The sequence below is a fragment of the Solanum dulcamara genome, chromosome 2 (assembly GCF_947179165.1).
Source record: "Solanum dulcamara chromosome 2, daSolDulc1.2, whole genome shotgun sequence".
Lineage (NCBI taxonomy): Eukaryota > Viridiplantae > Streptophyta > Magnoliopsida > Solanales > Solanaceae > Solanum > Solanum dulcamara.
Genome location: NC_077238.1, coordinates 76,764,841 through 76,788,179, shown reverse-complemented (window position 1 = coordinate 76,788,179; position 23,339 = coordinate 76,764,841). Strand labels below are relative to the sequence as shown.

At 31.4% G+C, this 23,339-nt stretch overlaps 2 protein-coding genes across 2 annotated transcripts; both read left to right on the top strand.

Moving 5' to 3' along the window:
- Positions 1-11,322: 11,322 nt before the first annotated feature.
- On the top strand, positions 11,323-13,436 carry LOC129873317 (uncharacterized). Its single transcript, XM_055948393.1, has 4 exons — positions 11,323-11,583; positions 11,907-12,395; positions 12,460-12,805; positions 13,417-13,436. Exons 1-4 carry the CDS (start codon positions 11,323-11,325, stop codon positions 13,434-13,436), a joined length of 1,116 nt encoding a protein of 371 aa, XP_055804368.1.
- A 4,873-nt stretch (positions 13,437-18,309) lies between these two features.
- On the top strand, positions 18,310-21,777 carry LOC129880798 (ABC transporter G family member 1-like). The gene is made up of 9 exons (XM_055954995.1): positions 18,310-18,925; positions 19,304-19,383; positions 19,458-19,922; positions 20,013-20,099; positions 20,205-20,330; positions 20,434-20,628; positions 20,725-20,811; positions 20,914-21,172; positions 21,263-21,777. The coding sequence occupies exons 1-9, from the start codon at positions 18,406-18,408 to the stop codon at positions 21,661-21,663; spliced, it is 2,220 nt and encodes a 739-aa protein (XP_055810970.1). The 5' UTR covers positions 18,310-18,405; the 3' UTR covers positions 21,664-21,777.
- Positions 21,778-23,339: the final 1,562 nt, after the last annotated feature.

Genomic DNA, 23,339 nt, shown 5'->3' with positions numbered 1-23,339 from the left:
CGCTCCTTTGGATATTTTCATGACTCCACCATGAGTCTTATATGAACATCCATTATCACCTAATTTTCCCAAAGACAATAGATTCTTCCTCAAGTCTTTTATATATCGTACCTCCTAGATGGTGTGTATCGTGTCATCATACATTTTTATTTTGATGGACCCAATATCAATAACATCCAAAGCATGATCTTCTCCCGTGAACACAGACCCTCCTGAGATAGGATTATATTGATGGCACCATTCTCTTCGGGAAGCCATATGCCATGTTGCTCCCGTATCCATGATCCAGACATCAGTGAAACATTTTCTGCCTTTATTATTTGATATTGCTTCACTAAATAAAATATCTCCATCATCCAAGGTACTTGCAACATTCCTTTGAGCATTTGATGGCTCAGGGTGTTCACTTTTCTTCTTGAACCGACAATCTTTCTTAAAGTGCCCTTTCTTGCCACAGTTGTAACACTTGATATTCTTCTTACTTCTTGATTGAGATCTACCATGATTATGACTCCCACTAGGGCCACGTTCTGTTGGTCTTCCTCTCACCATCATCAAAGCTTCAGCTTGCTGCGAACTTGCTTGTCTGTCTTCCTTATTTTTGCGCTGATTTTCTTCTTCTAAGATAGCGGCTGCAATTTCATCGAAAACTAGACTGTCTATATTGTTCGTCAGGTTGATGATAAGTTGATCATATGAGTCAGGCATACTTTGAAGTAGAAGCTCCGCAAGTTTAGTCCCCTTTATTTTGCTACCCATTGTTGTAAGTTGCGAAAATAGAATATTCAAAGTATTGATGTGTTCAGTAACTGACATGGAATCTACCATTCGAAGAGTATACAATCTTCTTTTTAAGAAGATTTTATTATGCAAAGACTTGGCCTCATACAACTCCGTAAGAGTATCTCATATTTTCTTCGCCGTCCGTTTTTCAGCCACACTAGACAACACTTGATCAGCTAGTGCCAAGTGTAGAACAGCAACTACGTTGCTGTCTATGTCATTCCACTTGCTGTTATCAGTAAAATTCATGGGTCTGTCTTCAATTGCAGCTAAGCAATTGTCCTTTCTCAATATCGCTTTTATTTTCATTTTCCACAATGAGAAATTAGTCCCATTGAATTTTTCAACGTCAAATTTTATTGTATTCGACATTGTTATTTGCTTAACACCCTTCTAGATCGTTTTTGGATATTTTTACGAACAATTGTGATAAAATATACCGTCACCGAAATTTACTATTCACGTGGATAGTACTTTTCACCGAATCTTACTGTTCACAAAAATTTACTATTTACAGATAGTATCTTCATATAAAACAGACAGAATAACCGAGGGCTCTGATACCACTGTTAGGAGGAGGGAGCACAACAACTAAAGTTTGATATGATAATAAATAATGAAAATAAATTGGACACGAGAATTTTACGTGAAAACCCCTCAAACAGATAGAGGAGAAAAACCATGGGGTAGAAGGATCTTACTATGATAATATGAGAGTATACTGCTCTCAAATACAAGGAGAAAACAACAATTAACACTTCTCTCTTGTAAAAGGAACAACTATTAAAGAGGACACACAAGACTACAATATTTATCTTGGTGTATAACTCTCTTTGTATTTTTACTCTCTCTTTTTCTGAATGAATCAAATGAGGGCACGAGACCCTCTATTTATAGGAGGATGAAAACGTGTAAAAATTTTACGCGTTAATTTTCTACACGTTAATTTCCTTGCCAAAGTTTTTCTGTCAAATAGGGGCAACAACTTTTTCAAAAGTTGCTGCCAACTTTTTCAAAAATTGTTTGGACGGTACCTCCTTTTTTTGACTTTCTTGCATTGGGGACCAAAAAATGTTGTCGTAGCTTCTCTTTTTAGCCTTCAAAATTTGATGAACTCATTTATTAGCAGTATTTTGGCAGTTATTACATGTCTTAATAAATAATAACCGTCAAATTACTGCTAATAAATGAGCATCAATTTGGAGGCTAACAAGAGAAGCTACATCAATACTATTTGGTCCCCAAGATATATGATGCAATAATTTTCATTCAATTCTTTCATTTTATGTTTTACTTCTAATATCCGTTGTTCTATAGTTGGACACTTCTCGTGTGACACTTTTGATAGAGGATGAGACACATATAATAACTGATAAACTAACTTTTACGTTGGCAATTTAAGTGTTTCTCTAAAAAGGGGATGTGTATAATATTTTAGGTGAATTTCATATCGAAGTGTGTAGGAGATGAGAGCATAATTATAAGTTTACATGATACGTGCACTTCTAACCTTGATGATATCAACGTAGCCTAATATATAAATTCGTGGAATATATTGCGTTACAACAAATAATATGTGTCATGAGCTTGCATTGTGCCACCATCATTTTGAGATCACAGTGAAACTCAAATCCATGACGTATATCTACTCTAATATCATATATATATATATATATATTTATGATCAAATCATTTTATCTAAAAACTTAAGTCATCGAAGGAGCGTACACATTTCTTTGCATTAAAATTAAATGTAAAAGCATAATGAACTCGCTGTAACTATTCTGTCAAACAGGTAACGGTCGTGGGTCTTTTTCTAATTCTTTTTTGAGCTGATCGATGACCGTGTATAATAATTAGTAGCCTTCGTTTTCGTTTGACACGGATGGAAGACCAAAACCCATACACCAAGCAACTTCTCTTTGTATAATGTTTCGTTGACTAAACTTTATTATCATGCATCTCTTAGTGGGATAGCTTGTGGTCCTTCAAAAATAAAGAAAATAGAGGATCATGATATATCATGTTGGAAATAAAAAAAAGTAATAATGAGAATATTCAACCAAAAGAATTATATATATATATATAGTGGAGAAAAATAAAATGCATGTGAATTGCTGATTTAATCATGTTATTAGAAGCAATAATTATTCTAGTGAATGTATATTAATTGCTGATTTAATCATGTTTTAGAACCAATAATTAGTTTCTAAGTTATAGTACTAAGTGGTGGAAAAGGTCCCCCTAATTAATTCCTTTTGGCATATTCTTTAGTGTTCAATGAATCTTAATTTCTTCCTCTTCCAAAGTAAGAAAATTCAACAATGGGGGTAACGTAATAATAAGAACAATTCAAATTAAGTAATTAAATATATATTTTTATATATATAATTTAAGTTTTTAGATGAAATATAATATATATAATTTAAGTTTATAATTTAATTTTTTTTATATATGACTTATGTTTTTGTATATAGTTCTGAGTTCGTGTATCACTGCTATCTTTTTTTCTTTTTTTTTTAATGTATTTGGTCCATGAAAAGATTTAGGCCTACATGTAAAAGATTTTCATTAAGGGATTCAAAATTTGAAAAGTAGACGAACAAACTAGTCGAAAAGAGTTCAACATTTAGTATAAATACATATAAAATTATTTTAATCATATATAATTTTTCATCAAAAAAAATTTAAATGAACCCCTAAACTTATAGTGACTCGACCCTATATATACACACACTATTGATTGTAGATATAAGTTGAAACTCAATTCAACGAAAGTACAACAATGATGGTATCCTTGAATGACCGTAATCTCTCAACATGGATGGGCACTAAATGTCAAAATAGTAGAATTCAGTTATACGTCATTGTATATGTCATATAGTCTTATGTATTACGTAGTTAAAACCTCTACGATAAACATAATTATTTTTACTATCTTTCTTCAATTATTATTTAATTATCTTTATAATATCTAAAATTAAGGAATTTCAAAATATATAATAAAAAAATATATTTTAAACAAAATACATCACAAAAGATAGAAAGCAAAATAAAATCATATTAAAAAAATTTAAGAATTTTCCCATTATAACGTAGCCTAAAATTTGGCATAAAAAAACCACATTTTACTTTTGGTCTCTAATAATCCAAATACTTTTTAAAGAATTTTTTTCATGGCAATATAACGTGCACTAAGCTTTGACATAAAACAGATTATTGTTTTTTTTTGTGTGTGTCTAAAAGGTCAAATACATTTTTTTTCTCAATATTTGGCAATACTGAAATACATTTTTTTTCTAAATATTTTGCATTATATTGCAAAATATTGAGAACCTTTATGTTATTGCTAAAAGGAAAAGTTCATTCATGACCTAATAATTTTTATTAGCATTTAATTAAAGTCCTAAAATTTATAATAAGAAGAAAAAATATATTTTAAAAAAGATGAATCACAAAAGATAGAAAGAAAATATATTTTTAAAAAGATGAATCACAAAAGATAGAAAGCAAAATAAAATCAAGTTAGAAAAATTAGGAATTTTACCATCATAACGTGACCTACAATTTGACATAAAAAAGCCCACATTTAATTTTTTGATATCTAATAGCTCAAAAACAAAATTCTAAATATTTGGCATTTATGTTATTGTTACGAGTAAAAAAATCATTCATGACCTAATATTTTTTTATTACTATATTTATATCCTCATGTTCATAATTATAAATTATCATTCATTTTTCTCCTTTGCTTTATTCATTAGTGTGATTTACTGTATTAGTAATCAATAATAACTTTGAATCCAGATTTCAGAATATATTTCACCTTTTATTTCAATAAGTTTGGGATTTATATCTCGTAAGTCAACATATACATGAAATGCATGTATATTAAACTAGCTATTAAATTTTTCCTAAAATTTAGAATTTTGAAAAATTAATTAAAATTATAACTATTAATCTTTATTGATTTGTAATAGGTAAGAACTCCTAATATTTAGTACTTTAAAATTGAATAAAATTTTGTTTTTTAAAATCTTTTTCTTATTTGAACTATATTAAAAGTAATAAGATTTAAGATTTAAAATCAATAATTTTACCTTATATAAATTTTACTTAAGTTATAGTAAATAAAATAAATAAATAAAAGAATTAGATATTTAAAATAAAGAGGTTCGCGTATTTTTAAATATATAACTTTTTATCCTTCATATACGAAAATTTTATCATTTTAGATAGATATAATATTTATTTAAACATCAATTACTATATTTTAGTAATTTTGTTCTTTTGGAATAGAATTTTGTTGGTTGAAGTGAAACACATGAAACAGGTAAATCACGTACACTGAACAAGCAATAAGTAATTATGGAAATCTGCAATGGGAAAAATGATTTCAAATGGTCTTTTCTTTGACATATATATTTTCTCTATTCCTGCTTTTTTTTAAAAATAAATGGAATTGGGGTTTACTTCTTTTCTTTTCTTTTTCTACTCGAATTATCGACAGCAGCATTTCTTGACTTCAATTATGAAATAGTAAATGGTAAGGTTCCCTTTCATTTAATCTACTTGTATTTTCCAATTTTCACCACTTGCAAAATGAAAAAATTAGATTATTTTTTTTCTTTTTAGTAATTCTCCTTATATGGACTTGGACTTCCATATATGTAGACTTTGACTTAGTTTTGTGAAAATGATCTTTTGATTCCTCCAAATGATATGTAAACATTGTCTTACAATTATTTACTCATGTATGTTATAACTTTAATATGTATTGATTATTAGATCAATAATGTATGTTTTTTTATTAATTAAGTTACTATAACACTATAATGTTTTAAGTCTGGATAAATTGATATCGATTATATGTAATTTTACTGTTTATATCATTTTATATAAGCATGTGTCTTTTTTTTATAGTTCATTTAACAAATAATATATTTTTTTTATATTCTATAATTTTTTAATTTCAACATCCGCGTAGCATATATAAGGCCACAAAATTAATTCAAAGAATATTTTAATATATCGTATACATGTTTTGCTTAAATCCTGAAGATCCAAAAATTTCATCACTTATTTTTTCAGATGTTGCACTTAATCAAATTAAGTCATCTAAAATAAAATGAATGGAGTAATATTGTGAATCACGATGTCCTTGTCTTCTTTTTTTTCCTCTCATGGAGACGCGGTTCAAACATTCCTAATTGCATGTTTGATAATCTAAAAATGATCATTCGATTGGAGACTTTAGGTCCTAGTTAACATCCACATTGACTTGTACCACAAGTATGAATATATTTTTTTTGCTGATGTAACGAGGTATTATTAGGGGTGTGCTTTCGGTTTTTCGGTTCGATTTTGTTAAAGTTCAATTCGATTTTTTGATGTTTGGTTTTGAAAAAGTGTACATCGTATTTCAAACCAAAATAGATCAATTTGGTTCGGTTCGGTGTTTTCAACTCCGGTTTGATTTATTTTGGTGTTTTTAAAATGATTTTTCGATTCAAATAGCCATTAACTAATAAGTAAAAATATCAATTTGTTGTTCACACTTCAAAGTAACAACTAACAACATAAAGTAATAACATCGTGGAATTGGGTCAAAATATATAAGTAATAAAATTTTAAGTATTATTTTATATTTATTTAATAAAACTTCGATTCTTCTGTTCACCGTGGAATTGTGATCCTAACACCGAACACCGAATCGAATAACCGAAGTTTTCGAGAAAAAGAACTGACACCGAATCGAAACACTGAAAAATCAACACCGAAAAACCAAATTAGTTTGATTTGATTAGATTTTTCGGTATTTATGCCCACTCTTAGGTATTATTATAGAGAATATATAATATAACAAAATATAATATGAAAGTTAGGTCCAAAAAAAAATATAGTTATTATAGTAAAGTGTTATTATGAAGGATCAATACTAGAAATAGAGAGTTCTCACCGTGAATCAAATCAACGAAAAACTTGTGCTTGAATTATGACTTTCCTATCCCATTAAAATATCAAGAAGATTTTTAATTTTTTCGTGTGAAAATAGTATTTTTTTTCCTCACTGATTCAATCAAAATATTTTTAAAAATAGTCACTGAATATTTTTCAATGAGAAAATAGTGATTTTTTTAGTACTGAATTCACCGTAGAACTTTTTAATTCTTTATTCGTGAGACTCATACGTGAGGAAAGTTGAAGTATACATGAGATTTGAATTCAATGTATCTAGGTTAGATGTAAGTTCATATTTAACTTGTTAATTACTTTATCACTAATTAAATATTTGTTAGCACTTGATTAATTATTACTAATTTCTAGAGGATTGTAGATACTCTATCTTGTATCATAAATAGTTGACTTTTGACTTGGTCTTGATCAAAGCGTAAAATTTTGGCTTTTTTTAAAAAATAAATTATTCTAGATAATCAAACATCAAAATAATAAACGATAAATATATTATTATTTTTAATTAATTAGTGGTTGTAATTATTTTTTATCAAACAATTAATATGTTAAAAGCCCTTTTGAAATTAAGAGTTCATATTTCAAGTAGTGAAAAATTAAATATGCTTAGTTATATATGACAAAGACTAAAATTAAAATTTAGCAATGTTAATACAACTAAGCATCCTTATTCCTTCTTCAAGTAAATTAAATAGAAATATTTACTTGTCTTTTTGTATTCATTGTTTGAACAATTCCATCCTCCTCAACCTAATTAAGACCAATATGCAAATCCTAAAGTATACGTTGTTTGAAAATTATTTTATTTTTGGTTTTTCATTTGGTGTTCGGTATCTTCTATCCTTGTTATGATTCAATTAAATCCGTGAATTATTGCAAAGCCCATTTCTAATCAGGACAACATTTTCAACAAGATATTTTTCATTTTCAAGAGTTCAAATCTGAAGCCTCTGATTAAGGTTAGAAGGATGCCAAACCATTTCACCGCAACTCAAATTTGATTGTCTTGTTTGAAGACTTGATCCACATTCATTAATATAACCAAAACATATCCATCAAGGAATAAACTTTACTATAAACATGCCCTCAAAGTACTACCACGTCATGATGACATTAGAGCTTAAACAAATTGAATTAGCCGGCCTGTCTTTCTTAATGTATGAAGTCATTATTAAAAAAACATTTTGATACATAAAACATTTCGTGTTAGTATAATTCGAGAAGAACCACATCCTAAAGTGTCTGAAGACATTATTTTATAAATTAAAATAAGAAAAAGATTACATTCAAAAATAAAGAGACGAGGTTTACATTTGTGTTTGTACTATCTGAAATTTCTCAATATTAAATTAATAAAAGAAAAAAATGTCTAAAATTACTCTTGTACAATCCAAAGTTGGTAAATGTATATAGTACTATTCCCTTTACTAAATCATCTTATATTTTCCCTTACCATTACTAGAAATCTATTTATATCAAACACAACAAAAGAAATACGAAATTTGTTCGTAATCCCCAGATCTCAACAAATTTGTTGCTAAAAAGCTCTTAGCTAATTGAATTTTCTTATAATCTGTCGCTAACTCTGATTAGTATGAGATTTTTGCTATTTAGCTATGAAATTTAGTCCGCCGCTAATTCATTAATTTTTTAATAGTGAAATGGGTTGACCGATGTGTTTCAAGAAATATATTTGAATTTACCATTCAACAATATTTGACTATGGTTTAAATTTACTCTTAGGCTCTCTATTAGAGTTCAAGGGAAAATGGAGACTTTTTCTTAAAAAACAACTGTAATATATATTAGATCAAAAGTCATATATATATAATATGGATGTCAAAATCTGGAAAAAGAATAAAGGAAGACCAAAGAGATTAAATAAGAATATTCATCAAAAGCTGTCACCTTGATCTATACAAAAACATTAGGCAAAGGATCTAAAATTTAAATTCTTGACCAAAATAAAATAAAATAGAAAGACCGGTTTTGTGACTTATTCCAAATATATTTGTAGTTATGTGGCTATTTTCATAAGATATCGGTAAAATATTATAATATAAGAAATCGAAAAACAAAACTAGAAGAATTAACCTTAATAGTCGTCCATCAAATCGAGGCATGACCTTAATTAGATATGAGTGTTGCTTTTCGAAGGGTTTAGCCTTATTCTTATATTGTCTTGTTTTTTATTCCATCATCATCTGTTGTTTATTGTGTTTAGATTATCACACTATTTTTGTGATTGTTCTTTTTTTCTTATTAATTGTTTGTTTTCTTCAATATCGTTTTCCCTTTTTCATACCTGCTTTGATATGTTATACTCATGTTGAAGGTCTTTCGGAAACAACATATTTACCGTATAGTCTATCCTCTCCTGTAAACGAACCATTAGGTCGTTTTGAGTACTAGAGCTTTTTATTTCATAAAATACTCATTTCATAAATTTTTAATGGATATTTGGACTATTCGATAACTATGGTTATTTAATTGAGAGGTAACGTTAGATAATTAGTTTAATTGGTGGGCTAAAGTGATATTTAGTTACTAAACTATACCACTTATCTCATATTTATTAAAATTAATTAATGATAAATAGGGGGTACTATCCTTTAAGTCAGAAAACTCAATACAACTTCAGCGGCCGAAAGCAATAGAATCACTTTCACCTGCTAGCCTCAAATTGAAGGAATTATATATGGAGGTAGATGGTCATAATTACTAGTGACATTATGAGTGTAATTAGGTTGACTAATTAAAGAACCAATCATTACTTAATAATGACAAATCAATATGGCCAATAGAATTGATGTTGGTAGAGTAAAAAAAATGTTGGTGTGCGTAGTGGAATGTAGAAAAAAAAAAGATTTCCAATTTGTTACTTGTTGCGGATCTTGACACTGTTTTATTGTAAAACTTTAGTATATGTTGTGTCTTGAAATACTCTCGTGGGTTTCATATTTTGTTGTTAACATTGGTTAATTTCCTCAAGATTCGACATATTAGTATACCTAATTGAATTTTAGGTGTATTGTATTACCTAAATACCATTAGAGTTATGATATTGGAGAAATTAAGACTTAACCCTACGCTTGAAATTTAGGAACTTGATTATAAGTTTGGGTAAATTTATGAGTCTAGGCTAGATATATAGTGATATGGGTGTCTACGGACTCGTTTACTTACGAATGTTGTATATTTGATAGATTGCAAACGTTCTGAGGCGTTGAAGAAAGGAAAAGTATTGGTGAATTAGTTTGCTTGACTTCGGTTCTTCGGTTGAGGTAGGTTATGGTTTATTCTATATCATAGATAAACTCTTAATAGCGATTGATAGTCATTGATTAATGTGTGAAGTTTACTATGCATTTAATTTTTGTGGTTTGGATGGTTGGTATGTTGTTGTGATTGGTCTGAAATCCTAATACCGTGAAATCCATAATTTTGAACTTGCCCTATCAAAAATGGTGCCTTGAATAAAGAAGACTTGATGAAATATTGTTAATGAAGTGGAATATAATAATAAAGAATGATAAATTAGTTATATTTGGATCAGATGTCACGAGCCGACACGGTATGTTTGGATCGGGTGTCATATTCCGTCATGGTATAGTTAGATCGGGCGTCACGTTCCGATACGGTAATATTAAAGAAAAACAAGTTATAATGACTTAATGTTACCCAATCTCCAATAACTCATTTCCTAAAAGAGTGTGATGTGGAGGCCTGAGTTCTCATGTGTGATCTTAATATTGTTGACTGGTTATGTAGTTGTCAATTGTATTGTCACTTGATCTTGATCTTGTTGGTTGTCTCATGTTCAGTGTTATGGTTGATTTTCCGTTATTACCTTATGCATATTGATTTTTATTTTAAGTCGGCCGATGATACCTACTCAATACATGTTGTCCCATAATGACCCCTACTTGTATTTTTCTTTATTTTATTTTGTGGAGTGCAACGAATGTTCTATCGAATTTGACTCGACCTCAGCTCTAGCTAGTGTCTAGCACATCAGGTTCCAGGGTGAGCTATTCCTTCTAGCTTGTGTTGGATTCTCTCGGGCATGGCATGATGTCCTTAGTTTTCGGACATATTAAGTTATTTATTTATTTTGGTGTTTGATATTTTCAGACTTAGTATTTTAGAATTAAATATTCTTGAAGTGATGACTTTCAGGTTTTGGAAAAACGTATCTATACACTTTAGTGGTTTAATTACTTTTTACTCTTATAAATTGAGTTTCCGCGTTATTGTCATATTTTATAAGTTGGGGTTTGTATCGTTGGTTCTCCCACATAGGAGGTTAAGTATGGGTGTCACTCATGGCTCATTTTGGATCGTGACAAAATTGGTATTAGAGTCTTAGGTTCAATGATCTCATCACACAAGGACAGGTCTAGTAGAGTCTTGCGGAACGGTACAGAGACACCTTCACTTTTCTTCGAGAGGCTATGTGACTTTAGGAAAACTCCATTCCTTCTTTCTTTCATGCTATTACTTGAATCCAATTGTTATCTAGGTGATACAAATTGGTATCTGGCCTTGTTCACTTTATTTTCGCAGATGGTTAGAACTAAAGCAACAACAGCACTTGAGCCAGCCGTTGGGGTTGTAGCCATAGGAGGAGTAGCAACAATAAGCCGTAGTAGAGGTCGCGGGAAAAAGCCCACCAGGAGCAGGGGCCAAGCAGCTAGGCCAACCAGGGAAAGAGCAGCGACCCCTCCACCGGCTGATAAAGTAGCTCGAGAGGATATTGAGGTGGAGGATGAGCATGTTAATGAGAGAGAAGCACCACCCCTGCCTACTCCAGAGATGATCCACCAGGTTCTCACCTATCTCAGTGGGTTATCCGATCAGGGACAATATCTCCAATACCTCATATCCCAGGAGTATAACATGCAGCTGTTGTGGCTCCCCACTTGACTGCGCCCTCGGGAACAAGCATGTTTCCTTGATTGACTATAGGTTCGGTAATTACTAGTGACTAGCATGATCTCTTTGTTAAGTTCTTGAAGTTGAAACCCCCGGTCTTCATGGGTACTGAATCTGAGGATGTTTATGATTTTCTTGTTGATTGTCATGAGTTGATTCATAAGATGGATATAGTAGAGCGATTTGGTGTTGAGTTTGTGACATACTAGTTTTAGGGAAACGCCAAAATATGGTGGCAGTCTCATGTTGAGTGCCGACCAGCAGAGGCACCACCTATGACTTGGGCAACTTTTTCTGACTGTTTCATGGAGAAGTATATTCCCCGGACCTTGAAAGACAGAAGGAGAGATGAGTTTTTGAATATAGAGCAATGGAAGATGTCCGTTGCCGCCTATGAATCCAAGTTTCATGCCTTAGATAGATATGCTACTCAGCTTTGCTTCAGTCCAAAAGAACGGATTCGTCGTTTTGTAAAGGAATTGAGGTCAGATTTATGGATTCCAGCTTTACAGGTGGCTTCTTCAGCAAAATCTTTTCAGGAAGTGGTTGATTTTGTGATAGAGATGGATGGGGTGAAGCCAGATAACTTCTCTAAAGAGACAACGTTCAAAAAAATTCGTAAGGGAGGTGAGTTTAGTGGTTCTTACTCCAGAGGGAAGAGTTCTGGAGATTATTCGACTCATCCTATTCATTCTTCATTGCAGGTTTCAGATGGAGGTCCGTTAAAGACTAGCCAGCCCTTTTTCTAATTTTGAGGGTTATCTTTAGTCTTCTTCATCTTCACAAAGACCCACTCTTGACCCTAAGACTTGTTACGGATCTGGTGAGTCTGGACATATTAAAAAATATTGTCCAAGGAAGAATCAAGCTTGGCATGATCAGGGTTATAGAGCCCCAGCAGTTAGAGGTGGAGGCGACGACTATGGTAGGGGCCGTTATTCTAGAGGATATGGTGGACAAGGTCGTGGTGGTCGCCAGCCTGATATGGATGGCGGGAAGGTTGGAGCTAATGGAGTACAGCCCGGCAAGGGAAATGGTCAGACGAGCGACAGAGCCTATTGTTATGCTTTCCCTGGGAGGCCAGAGGCAGAGGCATCCGATGTTGTTATCACAGGTACTCTTTTCGTCTGCGATCGCATGACTTTCGTATTGTTTGATCCTGGATCCATATTTTTTTTATGTATCTTTCGCATTTGCTGATGGACTTGATTTACATTGTGACTTACTTGACATGCCTATTCGTATTTCTACTCCCGTTGGTGAATCTGTGCTAGTTGAGAAAGTGTATAGGTCTTGCCTTGTGACTTTTTTGGGGAGCAGAACTTATGTAAATTTGATTATTCTAGAGATGGTTGACTTTGATGTAATTTTGGGTATGACTTGGATCTCTCCAAATTTTGCTATCTTAGATTGCAATGCTAAGACTATGACATTAGCCAAGCTTGGGATGGATCAGTTGGTGTAGGAGGGTGACTATCTTTCCACCTCAGTTCAGATTATCTCTTTTCTTCGTGCTAAGAAGTTGGTGAGTAAGGGTTGTTTAACCTTCCTAGCACATCTCAGGGATGATGGTTTTGAAGTGCCATCGATTGAGTCTATTTCGATAGTGCATGAGTTTATGGATGTTTTCACTGCAGACTTACCTTGTATGCCACCTGATAGGGATATTGATTTTTGTATCGACCTGGAGTTGAGCACTCACTCCATTTCCATTCCACCTTATAGGATGGCCCCGACTGAGTTGAGGGGGTTGACGGCCCAACTTCAAGAGTTGTTGGGTAAATGTTTTATTAGAACGAGTGCCTCTCTATGGGGTGCTCCAGTTTTATTTGTAAAGAAGAAGGATGGTAACCTTCGTATGTGCATAAACTACAGGCAGCTGAACAAGGTGACTATTAAAAATAGGTATCCCCTTTCTCGTATTGATGGCTTATTCGATTAGTTGCAAGGTGGTTGCATTTCTTAAAAATTAATTTGAGGTCCGGTTACCATTAATTGAAAATACGGGCAGCAGATATACCGAAGACTGTTTTTCGAACCAGGTATAGACACTATGAATTCTTGGTAATGTCTTCTGGGCTTACAAATGCGTCTGCTGCTTTTATGAGTCTGATGAATTGAATCTTTAAGCCATATTTGGATTTCTTTTTTATTATTTTTATTGATGATATATTAATATGCTCAAAGAGCAGAAAAGAACATGAAGAACATCTGAGGATTGTTCTGGAATTGTTAAGGGAGAAAAGGCTATATGCTAAATTCTTCAAGTGTGAGTTCTGGCTTGATTCAGTGTCCTTCTTGGGGCATGTGGTTTCTAAGGATGCAGTGATGGTGGATCCCCAAAAGATTGAAGCAGTGAAGAGTTAGGCAAGACCCATTAATGTCTCAGAGGTAAGGAGCTTTGTTGGTTTGGCTAGCTACTACTGTTGGTTCGTCAAGAAATTTGCTTCCATTGCTTCCTTGCAAACCAATCTGACCAAGCAAAATGTTCCATTTATGTGGTCGGACTAGTGTGAATAGAGTTTCCTAAAACTCAATACCTTATTGACTACTGCACCGGTTCTTGCCTTGCCAGTAGAAGGTAAGAATTTCATTATTTATTGTGATGCATCGGACGTCATGTTCCGACACAATAATATTAAAGAAAAACAAATTAAAATGACTTAATACTACCCAATCTCCAATAACTCATTCCCAAAAGAGCGTGATGTGGAGGCCTGAGTCCTCATGTGTGATCTTAATATTGTTGACTGGTTATGTAATTGTTCATTGTATTGTCACTTGATCTTGATCTTATTGGTTGTCACCTGTTAAGTGCTATGGTTGATTTCCCGCTATTACTTTATGCATATCGATTTCTATTTTAAGTCGGCTGATGATACCTACTCAATATATGTTGTACCGTACTGACCGCTACTTGTATTTTTCTTTATTTTATTTTATTTTGTGGAGTGCAACGAGTGTTCCATCGACTTTGACTCGACCTCAACTCTAGCTAGTGTCTAGCACATCAGGTTCCAGGGTGAGCTATTCCTTCTAGCTCGTGTTGGATTCTCTCGGGCATGGCATGATGTCCTTAGTTTTCGGATACATTAAGTTATTTATTTATTTTGGTGTTTGATATTTTCAGACGTAGTATCTTAGAATTAGATGTTCTTGAAGTGATGACTTTCAGGTTTTGGGAAAACGTATCTAATAGACTTTAGTGGTTTAATTATTTTTTACTCTTATAAATTGAGTTTTCGCGTTATTGTCATATTTTATAAGCTGGGGTTTGTATCGTTGATTCTCCCATTTAGGAGGTTAAGTGTGGGTGTCACTCATGACCCATTTTGGATCGTGACATTTCCAGACTCGGCCTAGCTACTTGTGGAATCTCACTGGGTATGTTGTTGTTGTAGTTGTGCACCAAACCGCTTAAACTAAATATAGTCGGTGGATTTATCATTCATATATGGTATGTGTGTAATCATGTATAACCAAAGTATAATCTATGTGTATTGGCTAGAAAAGTAAAGAGAAATCCGATCATGTATTTGCATAAAGATCTCATATAACTATAAAATTTACGTATGATTATTCCTTTTCTTTTCAAATTGTAACTGGTTTTAGGAGATAATTTACTCATGATTATAATCATATATTTAAACCTCAATAATTCTCATGGTGAATATTTGACTTAGCTTCAAAACATGCATTTGAAACATTTTGTTCAATATTAACATATAGTATACAAAGAATTAGTCTAAAGATTATATTTATAATAATGTGTGGTTAGTGGAATTTTACTTTGTGTTCATTAATAAATGTATATATACTTTGAAGCTTACCAATTATTATTTTTAATATTCCAAGTCTGTTTGTAATTTTGCATGCAATTTTGACCTAGTCACAGTCATGACATGCAAGTTCTTTTTTAATATTACTGAGTGTTTGATAAACAAAAAATTGCATAAAAGGATGTGAGCTGTCAGTTTTCAATTGAGGAATGTCAATCGATTATATAAAACATATAAATAATCCGTTTTAATTGAAATATCGATATAAAATAATGATAAATTTAGAGACTCGCTCGCTTGTCAGAAATTATTTTTTTTAAATGAACTATAGCAACTTGAAATTAAAGAGACAATTTTAAATATATACAATAAATTAATTAGTTTATAATAAACATAATCATATTTTATTTATATAAAAAATAGCCAAAATCATAGGAAATATACATTGACTATGCAATGTAGCTTGCCAAAAGTCATAGAAAGCATACACCAATTATATAATATTGATTATTTATGCATGAATTATACGCTGAATATATATTATGATACATTCTAACTGGTAAAGTTGCTGCCATGTGATCAGGAGGTCACGGGTTCAAGCCTTGGAAACAGCCTCTGGCAGAAATGCAAGGTAAGGCTGCGTACAACAAACCCTTGTGGTCGGGCCCTTCCCCAGACCCTATGCATAGCGGGAGCTTAAGTGCACCGGGTTGCCCTTTATTCTACATCTGTGTATACATGAATATATACCCGATACACATAAATATACATTGAATGACCATTTTTTTGATAATTAAAATGACCAAATGGACATTTACTGTAATTATCCCTATATATTCAGGCCAGTATGATATTGAACAATTTTACCACTAGACCATTAATTCTCTCTTCAAAAAAAATACTTTCATTATTTTTATTTATACTCTTTAATTGTAATTTCACACTTTTGTTGGTAATGTATAAGTCTTTATATATATAGATATAGAGCCCGTTTGGATGAACTTAAAACAAGTAACTTTTATGTATGAAGTGTTTTTAGAACTTTGAAGTGCTGAAAGTTATTTTTATAAATAAGCAGTTGAGTGTTTGGATAAAAGTGCTTATGCCGAAAAAATGAGGAAAATAATGTGAATTTTAGGGTTAAATAAAAATGGTAGTTTGAAAATTTAGTTAAAATATAAGGAATATAAAAGTAATTTCCATGGTTAAAGAAAATGACTTTAAGCACTAAGGAAAAAAAAGTTAGGAATCCTAACTTTTCATTTTTGACTGACTTAAAAACTTTATGACTTAAAGTTAGCATTAGGCAAACACTACAATAAGCTAAAAATGGCTTTAAGTTGATTTGACCAACTTATAAGCCCATCTAAACGAGCTCATAGATATATATATATATATAATGGGTTGAACCAAGCCTCTTGCTCATATACATGCTGTTAATTAGTATTGATTTATTTATAAAACAGACTTTTATATGTATTAGTATGTTATATTACATGTTTTTTATAATAACATTTCACGATGATAAACGACATTATTATGAAAGTTTAATTGTACAATTGTATATTTAAAGTTTTTAAAAAAATGAAATGATATTTTTCAATTACGGTCAAACATGTTTGGCTATACTAGCTATAGATGAAATTCCAGTCCGTGGGTGTGTTTAATCTTTTCACTTTTTCTGTTATTATTTTATTTCTATATTTTAATTAATGGTAGCAACACCTGGCTAGATTTGCGGATTTAACTCTGCTTTAATTTTGTTACCTAGACTTTTCAATGATGAATTTTTGAATTTTTTAAATTTATATACATCGTTAATTTATTGATATTCTTGTGTTTGAAGTTTTTTATTTTTTACTAAGCGTTTACTTTCAAGCATTCGCATAATAATTTCCTTGGATTTGAGATCAGTCAAATATTACAACATGAATCGTCGGATCTAAAGCATACTTTCAAACATCGGAGCTATTTGATTATTAATAATTGAACTTAATCAAATAATTGAACTTGATGAGTTAAATCAAAATGCATATCTTTAACTTTATCAGAAATTCAATTATGTTATTTTCTCAATAAAAAAAATCTCTAATTATTAAAGATAAAAATATTTCAATTACTCCACCACATCTCTGCGCACTACTATCAATTAATTAACTTACAACTAAAAAGTAAGGAACTAATTAACAAATGGTTAAACAAAAATAAAAAATAAGATGCCAAGCAATTTCCTTTTCACACAATAATCCTGAAGAGGTCCAATCAGCCTGCCTTCATTTTAATTTATTTGATCTATTTTAATTTAACATGAAATTTCAAAAATTAAAAAAATAATAATTGACTTTTGTGGTTCCAATCACCATTACCACTTGAGGAAGTAATAAAGGAAGACTTATATAGGCCAAATATAGATACTTTTTCTATTTCAATTTATTTGATTTAACACAGAATTTAAAATATAAAAAAAATGTTTTTTTGTCTTAAATTAAGAATATATTAAATATATCAAAATAATTTTTAATTTTATAATTTTAAATACATTATTGAAAAGTTGCTAAATTAAAGAAAAAAAATCATTTTTGTTAAAACAGATTAAAAAAAAAATAGATGAAACACGTTGACACAGAAATGAAGGGGATATGTTTTGAATACATGTAGACATTTATTTCTTAGATTTCATCCCCTGGAAGTAAATCTAGTATTATAATATTTTAATTATTTTCAACTGTTTTACAGTACAACTAGATATTACTCCCAACTCCCCAACCACCTTCCTTTTATTTTATTATAAATATCAACCAATCTTTCCACCATCCTTCATGCATTAGCTTAACAATAATCTAAGCTATTTCTCTACCTTTCTCTCTTTCTTCTTCCTATATATCGAATTTCGAATAACTAGCACAAAATCACACACAAAATAAGTGAGTATCAAATGGAATTACAATCTAATTATGTTCCGAGATGGACACCTAGTCCAAATCAATCGCCTCATAGACGTCACGAATCAGAGACAAATGATAGTGTCACTTCGGAAGATGTTCCTAATTTTAACAACCATAATCTAATCAGAAATTTTCCATTTAGTGTTACTAGTAGTAGTAGTACACCACCAAATATTGGTTCAATTGAAGCACCATCTCTAAGGGTTGATGCTGAAATAAAAAGGTCCTTAGAGATGGAAAATTATTATGAAGCACCAAAACAAATTAGTGTTAATCCTATGATTAGTACTGCTAATTTTGCATATGATGAGGATGTGGCTTTGAGTGGAAAGTTGATTAATGAAGGAATATATTTAACGTGGAAGGATTTATGGGTAACAGTGCCTGACAAAAAAACTGGGAGGAGAGCTATTTTGCAAGGCCTTACTGGTTTTGTACAACCTGGTGAAATTTTGGCAATTATGGGTCCTTCTGGTTGTGGCAAATCAACTCTTCTTGATACTCTAGCAGGTATATATATATTATTTTTTTCTTCTTTTTTTTGATTTAGCCATCTGATATTTAAAATTTATTGGATCGATAAATCAAAATTTACATTAAGAGATATGAAAGATTTTTTATTCTTGAAGCTCGAATTGATATTTTGGATAGAAGATAGAGAGATTAATTAAAAATTAGCGATTGGGATCCCAAAAACTAATTCCTAATAATTTTTTTTTTTTATATGAATGGTTTAAGAGTCTACATATTTTGACTTGAGAATGTTCCATTAATTGTTTGGTATAAAAGAATATTTAAGTCCATTATAAATAAAATTTTGACTATCTATCTTATCTCATCATCATAAAAATAAAGTTTGTTAATGTGATGGACATAATACAATTACAGGGAGATTGGATTCTAACACAAGACAAACTGGAGAAATCCTTATCAATGGTCGCAGACAATCACTTGCATTTGGCACTTCGGTAAGGCAATTAATATCTCATCCTCTTTTAACTTTTATATATTGTCAATATAACTTCTTTTTCTTTTTTTAAAGGCATATGTGACGCAAGATGACACGTTGATGACGACATTAACCGTGAGAGAAGCAATTTACTATTCAGCCCAACTCCAATTACCTGATTCGATGTCTCGATCGGAGAAGAGAGATCGAGCCGAAGCAACCATAAGAGAAATGGGTTTACAAGATGCAATGAACACAAGAATTGGTGGATGGAGTGTTAAAGGGCTAAGTGGTGGACAAAAGAGAAGAGTTAGTATTTGTATTGAAATATTAAAAAGGCCCAAACTTTTATTTCTTGATGAACCAACAAGTGGCCTTGATAGTGCTGCTTCTTATCATGTCATGAATAGAATTGTCCAATTGGCTAAACAAGATGGAAGGACTGTTGTTGCTTCTATTCATCAGCCAAGTAGTGAAGTTTTTCAACTTTTTCACAATCTTTGCCTTTTGTCTTCTGGAACAACTGTCTACTTTGGTTCCATTTCTAATGCAAATGAGGTACATATAACATTCTTTTCATCTTAAAAACTACACGTGTCGAAATATATCCACTAATGAAACTTTTTTTTTTTTGGGGGGGTTTTCTAGTATTTTGCTTTGAATGGTTTCCCATGTCCAACTATGAGGAATCCATCTGATCACTACTTAAGGACAATCAACAAGGACTTTGATGTTGTAAGTATTTTATCCAATTATATCTTCTTCTTCATTAAATTAATAGACATAATTAATTACTCATGAATCAAGGTTTAATTGTCTATTTTGACCTTAATTAATCAGGATATCGAAAAAGGAGTTGGTGGACAAGCCACAGCTACAGAAGCAATCAATATTCTTGTTAAGTCATACAAGACTTCACAGGGTTGTCAACAAGTTCAACAAAGAGTTTCAGAAATTTGCCAACAGGTTTGTATAATATTTAGCCATGTTTTTTTTTTAAAAAGAAAATAGTACTTATGGTATATATAATACTAATTGGTGATCTTATTAACATTTAATTTGTGTATAGAGTGGAGGAGAAGAGGCAAAAAAAGGAAGTCAAGCAAGTTTCATTACTCAATGTATGGTTCTCACAAGGAGGTCTTTCGTGAATATGTATCGTGATCTTGGTTATTACTGGCTACGTTTTGCAATTTATATTGCTTTGTGCTTGTGTGTTGGCACTATTTTTCATGATATTGGCCACGACTATGGCTCCATTCAGGTAAATATTGTTATTCATCATTAAATAGAATTAGCTATGAATATTTTGTTAATTCGTGTAACAATTTCTTCTTCTTCCAATTGCTACGTTTTTCAGGCTAGAGGCTCAATGTTGATGTTTGTTGCTGCCTTCTTGACTTTTATGGCAATCGGTGGATTCCCTTCATTTGTTGAAGATATGAAAGTATATATATGACACTTATTAAATATCTCTATATAATTAATAATTTGTCCATTTAATTATACAATGATACTTATATATTATGTGTCTTTTTTCTTCTTCTAGATTTTCACTCGAGAAAGATTAAATGGACACTATGGTGTGGCTGCATATGTGGTGGGAAATACATTTTCTTCCATTCCTTACCTTATATTAATCTCAGTAATACCTGGCGCTATGGCTTATTACCTCGTTGGATTACAAAAAGGGTTCGATCACTTTGCGTATTTTGCATTAGTACTTTTCGCGACCATGATGTTAGTCGAGAGCCTCATGATGATTGTGGCAAGCATTGTTCCCGACTTCCTCATGGGAATCATAACGGGTAAGGATGTCAAATGAACGAGTTGAGCACAATTTCAGCACGTTAAAATTAATATTTTCATGTATTAATTTTGTCATCGTTTCATAACAGGAGCTGGAATTCAAGGTGTTATGATGCTTAATGGAGGTTTTTTTAGATTGCCTGATGATCTTCCTAAGCCATTTTGGAAGTACCCAATGTATTACATTGCATTTCACAAATATGCAAATCAAGGGTTTTACAAGAATGAGTTCTTGGGATTAAATTTTCCTAATGAGCAAATTAGAGGGCCAGCCATAATTAGTGGTGATGAAATATTGAGAAATGTATGGCAAGTGCAAATGGGATATTCAAAATGGGTTGATCTTGCAATAATATTTGGAATGGTAATACTCTATAGGTTCATGTTTCTGGGAATAATTAAAACCGTGGAGAAAGTTAAGCCTTTGATTAGAACATTTATGGCTCGTTCTTCTAGGAATCCAACTCATGCTGAAGATCTAGACGCTTGATAGAGATGAATCAAAAAGTTCAAATACTTTGTTGTTGATGTAAAATGTGTACTAAAGTTTATTATTATTAATAGTTGTGTTCAAGACTAATGTCTGGTTGGTCTTTTTATTTAATTTACCTATTTTTGCGTGTATTAAAACTTGGAGTAATTTGTTTTTTTTTGGCTAATTGTAAGGTGGATTGATATTGTGTAAATTATATATAAGAGTTTGTGTAATCTTGAGCAAAAAATAAAATAAAATATTAAATAATTAATTATGGTTGATTAATCTGAGGATCTTGTCACATCTCAAGGGTTAATTTGGCATCTTAACTCGACGGATTCGCTGTGAACCCGGGGGAGAATCCCTACTATAAGCTCTCCCGCAAGTCGAGACTTCTAATTAAAAATGAAAAGTTAATATAGTTATGATCGAGAATAATTAGGTGTCATTTGGAAGCTAGTAAAGCAAACCTCGAAAGACCATGAGTAAGAAGACAAACGAAAAATTTACCAAAAGAGATGCAAGCATTTAACGTGATTCGGTCAATTGACCTACATCCACAAGAGGAGATGAACAATTCACTATAAATATGAGAGTACAAAATACAGAGAGAAACTATCTCACACAATTCACTCGGAATACAAAGAGGTTCACACAAGTGTTAACGTAATACTTGTGTCTCACCATTTCTCCCCCTACACTAAACTCTCAAGGCCCCTAGAACTACATTGTGAATGTTGTTATGTTAAAAGGAATGAACCTCTATTTATAGAGTCATAAACCTTTTCCTACAAAAAAAGAACTAGTCAAATATGAGACTTTGTGAAAAACCCAACTATACTAGAAATGTCAAGGCAAAAACCCAACAAACATACCATTTCATCATAATTTTTAATGCTCCCGTCAAGGCTTCTTAGTAGTAGTAATAGTATATAAATTTTCAAACGCCAATGTCAATATTTTCTAGGTTTATGTAGTATCCCTCCCGTCTTAAATTATTAGTAGTGTTTTTCTTATCTCAGATTAATTATGTCTTATGATATAATATCTTTTTATTAAATATTTATTCAATTGAAGTATTGATAATAATCAAGAACAATAACTATTAAAGATAAAATATCTATAATTTTTTAAATCTTGAACCTTTAAATTGATAAATAATCTGAGATAAGAAAAACCACTGACATAAATAATTTAAGACGGGAAATAGTGATAACCAAAGTATATTTATATTGTCCTTGTCTCATTGACCATTATATTGTCCTTGTCTCAGTGACCAAGGGTTCATCATGTCATCTTAGAATAGAATAGAATAGATTTATCAACTATCTCTTAAATTCCATTTATTTTGGACGCCTTAAGAGTACATTTTCTTGGTGAATTATCTGACCTAGTACACTAGTGTCCACATTTTCCAACATTGGTCACTACGTAGTACGTACTATGATGACCATTATTTTATAATTTTTTTTTGTTTTTGGATAAACTAAAGTTGATGGAAACTTAATAAGTTTGACTTGACTCAAGAGTAGTTGAAATATATATATAAATTCTTTGTTTTGCTGAGAGAATAAAACCATCAAATATTGTGATATTTATAGTAGTGATAAGTACTTTTTTATCTTTAACTAAGTTTTTGAATTCGAGCTTTAAGTATGAAATCATTTTTGACAGAGAGCATTTTATCCTCT